General features: G+C 32.9%; 1 protein-coding gene across 1 annotated transcript; it reads right to left on the bottom strand.

Moving 5' to 3' along the window:
* Positions 1 to 2,759: 2,759 nt before the first annotated feature.
* Positions 2,760 to 4,857, bottom strand: LOC143545966 (cationic peroxidase 1-like). The gene is made up of 4 exons (XM_077037730.1): positions 4,598 to 4,857; positions 3,953 to 4,144; positions 3,587 to 3,752; positions 2,760 to 3,254 (listed from the first exon to the last, which is right to left on the bottom strand). The coding sequence occupies exons 1-4, from the start codon at positions 4,820 to 4,822 to the stop codon at positions 2,872 to 2,874; spliced, it is 966 nt and encodes a 321-aa protein (XP_076893845.1). The 5' UTR covers positions 4,823 to 4,857; the 3' UTR covers positions 2,760 to 2,871.
* Positions 4,858 to 5,319: the final 462 nt, after the last annotated feature.

Raw genomic sequence — 5,319 nt, 5'->3', positions numbered from 1 at the left:
TCTAACGTAGTCATATATCATCAATCAGTGTGTCTCCATGTTTTGTTATTTGACTTTACTTCATCATCATATGTTAAAATAATCCATATTTTCTGCTAAAATGAAATATTTATGGATTATATTTCAATAATTGGCGTGACAGTTAATTACATTATATGGTAAAATGCCAAGTTGCCAACTAAACAACTATTATTTGCCATGACAATTTTTTATATACGTATTTCTTAATACAAATATAATGATCTTGTTCGAAGAGCAAGGAAGGGAGATAAAAAGGTTACGCTAAACGTACGTTTTTTCTTATTTGTCATATATCTCCAGTTAATTTTTAATTTTTTTAACAATTTTATTTAACATATTACTCTACTATAATATTCTTTTTGTCATTTTAGATTCTCTCTTTATAAAATATCAAATCAAGAACAATAAGGTTCCTTTTTTACCCTTTTGTTTTTCTCTCTTTTGTGTTTAATTCTCTCCATTTTTTTTGAAGACCAAAAAATCCTTCAAATAGGTTTTTGGCTAAATTCATCACATCGGGATACACTCGTATTTCGATCCGAGAAAACCCTCACCTAAGGCCAACGCCCGTGAACACTCGCTTGAAGGCACGACAATGCGGTGAGATAAAACCTGTTTAGTTCAAGGATCTAACTTGTAAAAACCACATACTCGCGTAGTCTCCCATCATCACCCCGGTGCCTCTTAAACTAAATGTTGGAGACAGGAATCGAACCTGAGTCAAATAAAAAACCAAGTCTTTCCCTTACTATTCCGCCACTAACTCATAAAATATATTTAAAAAATACTAATATAGCGTTTTTATAAAAACGATAAAATTATTTTGCATGTTTTTATCATATCATGATATGTCTCCTGCTCGACAAAAAAAATCGTTTGTATATTTTTTGTGAGGTGCGGATGCATGAGATTAATGTTACATGAAAAAAGAACCAACTTGTTGATCAAGTCGTTTGCTATTTAATCCTTTTTATTTACTAAAAAATAATATGACTTATTTTTTAAGACAAGGTAAGTTATGTCTAAAAATGATTTTGAAAAAAAAAACTCTAAAAAATTTAAAACAATTATAGAAAAAATGCCTTTTCTTTTTAAATAAGAAAAAAAAACATTCTTTTTTTTTTGCATAAAAAGTATTTTTTTGGTTAATTAAAAAAATTGTTTTATAATATACAAAAAAAAAAGAAAAAAAATCTTTAAAAAAACATTTTTTAAATAATAACGATAATGATAGATGACAAAATGGCAAAGAAAAAACATAAAATTAAGGTTTATATCGTATTAATGCAAAACTTGAGGAACGGGGTACGTTTAGTAAAAACGTAGATAAAGAGGAACGAATACGCTTAGCAGCACCCACGTGTAAAAACGGATATATGTAATGTTTGTTGACGATATAGAAATCACCACACAAGTGAACAATAGAATGACGACACCCAACTGTAGATACAAGCACCACAACTACTGTAATTAGATAATTGGGTCTAAGAGCACCACTCAAGGAGCCAATGCTGAGCTTGCATAAATGAATCAATTTAATTCATAATCAAATGAGATAAATCCAAACAAAACCTTTTCATTCTAAAGCACACTGCCATTTTCATTCATTCCATCGATACAACAGCAGATGAAATTCAGTTACATCCCATGGAGCTATAACTTACAGCATTTTCAACCCGTTCTTTATAACTGTTTGAGTAAGTTTTGTAATTATATGGTATGGTTATGAATGATTGTGAGTAGAATGTGAGAAAGTTAAATATGGGTTTCTAGCTACTATAGTATATTATATATATTTTTTAATATTTTATGAAAGGGGCTGTGAATAAATGAGAGAAAAGATAATGATAAATGCATATAAAAAATATTATTTATTGAAAAGAAAAGAGAAAAAAAAATAGTGATTTTAATGTAATTATATAAGAGAATTCTAGGGACATCACCCCCATTTTGCTAAAAAAACCCATCAATATAGGCCCATATAGTCTTATATAGAGGCGTATAGGGCCCCGTATAGCCGTCCATGTAAGGAAAGTTTGGGTGTGCCTAGTAGTAATGAGTTGGGAATGTAAAATTAAAGAAAGCTAACTTTGAAACTTGAAAGTCAAATTAAAAAAAAAAATATAATTATAAATATTACAATTTTGGGAGTCTTAGGCTTCTAAAATTGTACCTCATGCTTTAGGGGTTGTACAAATTGTTTAATGTTTACGTCTGAATTTAACGAGTTAACACGTTACAACGCATGTGTGTGGTTGAACGTTTTTGTCTATTTTCCCCGTTTAACGGCCCCATCGCAACGTGTAGATGCTAAGTTGACTTAGTTATTCTTTTCCTATATTTTATGTTCCGGTCTAATTTCTATGTGTTAACACGACGCAACGAGGGTGTGTGGTTCAACATTTTTACGTCTACTTTTTGTTCAGTTTTCTTAACGGTTGACGTTAGTTACTGGCTACGGGAGAGGGGATGACGAACGAAGGCAGTGGTGATAACCTCATGCTTTCGAGTGGAGTGGATAAGTAAATACACGGTTTTACACCTCCGCCGCAACGCGGGGGTGTGTTAATACTAGTTTAAAATATAAAACTAGATTAAATAAGAAAAATTGCAGGTGCAAAGGTCTCAAATATGGGTAACTGATTGAAAGAAAGCGACATAAATTTGAAAAACGCCTTTAATTATTACAACACAACTTGCAGAATTACAACTGCATGATTAGCAAGAGAGAAAAACAAGCAACAAAACATATGAAACTGAAAAAGAAAACCATTATTTGTTGAATAACTGATCAATTTTCAGCTTCTCAAACAGTTTGAAAGGCGTTTTTTCTTCTAGAATGAGATGAGATTAATTTCTTCTTCTGCAATTGGTCCTAACTTGACCACTTGAACCCGTTAGAGGGCTAAGGTTGCCCATCTTCACCATTGCACTTGCAAAGTCGCGAGAGAAAGTAGCCGGATTCGAACTATATGTCCTCACCTGTGCATCCGCGGAACCTCCATTGAACAACTCTTGGTCTGAATGTAATAATCCCCTTTGGTTAATTAAATCACTAAAGTATCTGTTGTCGAAAGTTGTAGGGGTAGAATCTAGCGGTGAGAGATTGTTGTCACCACCACTCGAAGGACAATTCCGTCTCACTGAGGTCGCAAACGATGCATTAATGTTGTTTTCATTGTAGATACGATTGCGAAACGTTGTGCATCTTGCTTGACCAATTGTATGAGCTCCTACATAAAATCAGACATAATGAATATTAAGTCATTCAAAAATATAATAAATCAGAAAGAGCAATGTCTGAGCTACTTCCGCTGATGTCATTTTATATATTTTACACTAATCCCTATAAAGCTACTCCTAAATCTACACTAACATCCATTTATGTTAATAGAATCCTCAACCATTTTGGGAGGAAAACATTTATTACATATCTTGGTATCACTAGGCTACAACCATTTACGTAATGTGACTTTTTGCATACATACGATTGTTATTGATTTTAAGGAAATGCAAAGTCTCAACCGACGTTTTAACTTAAAATTCATATAATAAAGTAACTCACCCGAGAGAGCTACCATTTCATTAGCTGTAAAACCTTTGTTTGAAAAGGATGAAATGAGGGCACTAAGACTCGAAGCTGGTCCGGGGAGATTAGAATTTGCAGCACTTAAGCTTGCTGTTGTTGAGTCCCTTCTACCGAATACGACAGTCCAACTTGGACCACCAAGCTGAAAGTTAAAATTTAATAATCACGTTACTAAATAAACAAAAATTCATTTGGGACATCTGCCCACAAAGGCTAAAAACTTATTGAATTATTGGAGTATTATAAATGAAAATTTTGGTTATGGTCATACCCATGGTTAACAAAATGATAATAACAAAATCAGTTTAATCGGGTTATTCATGTTCAATTGGTTTAACTTACAGCCACAGCAGAATCTCTAGCAGCCGTAGATAATATATCTGCACAAGAAACAACACCGGGGCATTGGCTCTCCAATTGGGTTTTGATAGTATCAATGACGTTGAATCCTCTAATAGAATTGTTATTTGGACCTGCTGTTTTTTCTCCTATAAAATTTGCTGTGCCGTCCAATAACACCGAAGCATCACATCCCTATTAAAAAATAACTCTTATTTTCGGCTTAAAAGAAATATATCAAATTAAAGCAGGTGTCTTTTGGTCGCGTGTATCAATCAAGCATTATGGATATAATAAGTTAGAAAAGCCAATAACGACGTTGATCCTAAATTCAATCATTGAAACACACATGACATTTCAAAGTCAACAACCAATCACAGTACGTGAGAGGAGACAATAATGTATTCAAAGTCAAATATAACTTCGAAACAACATTCTCCAATTAAATATTAAGCAAGCAAGCAACCTAATAGGATTGGGTTCCAGCCACTAGTTGGCATGCAAAAGTGTATAAACCTTTATTAATTTATTTCTACTTAAATATGTGTATAAGCTGGTTAGATTTATAAATGTAGGTAAATGCAAATATAAGATTTTACTTTGAGTAAAAACTTAAGGAAGAGTGGAGTTAAAAGGTCCGAGACTTGCATTAACAAAGCAATCATGGAAATGAAAACAAAGCAACGACACTCCCATGCGAGCTTCATTTGACACGGCTGTATTCACAGCTCTTGTTATAATAGAACGGAAATTTGGGCATGTTCTAGCATAGAAATTGGCAGATAGTTGACCAGAAGCGGTTCCAGAAAGAATCAATAAACATAGCATAAAAGTTGAAAGCTTAAACAACGAAAGAAAGGTTGATAAAGCCATGCGTATGCAATTTTAACAAGTGAGAGATTTGGAGAATGAAGTGCTTATGCATCATCTATATATAGGGATATTGTTGGTAGAGGGAATGTGAAACATGCTAAGTCAATGGTGAGGCTGCATAAACAATATGCAAGTATCAATCAATCACCTACTCCTCCATTACACGGTCTCTATTCCTTCGTTGCCTTCTTTTGCCGTTTTTTAAGTTTCATAAGGTAAAATATATGAATTCATATATTGGTTAAACCATTAAAACAAAACAAGTTTTCGTCTTTGGTTAAGTTTCATAAGTGAAAATGGTGAAATAGAGTTGATTTGCTTTGTAAAAAAGCAGAATTTATTAGTTATAAGGCCCGGTTAAAACCAGACTCCAATACTTGTTCGTCAAATAATAAGAGTTAGTTGTGAATTTCTAGGCTATATATGCTATTACTATATACGATTTAGAATTACTTAACCAAATAATTATCTGGGTCTGGTAATTTGTTAGTCTGTCT

This window comes from Bidens hawaiensis, unplaced genomic scaffold, assembly GCF_021521415.1.
Source record: "Bidens hawaiensis isolate Kalapana, Puna unplaced genomic scaffold, B.hawaiensis_p1.1 tig00014140_1, whole genome shotgun sequence".
In the NCBI taxonomy this organism is placed as follows: Eukaryota; Viridiplantae; Streptophyta; class Magnoliopsida; order Asterales; family Asteraceae; genus Bidens; species Bidens hawaiensis.
The sequence above is the reverse complement of the archived record's forward strand: the minus strand, read 5'-3'. Positions and strand labels throughout refer to the sequence as shown.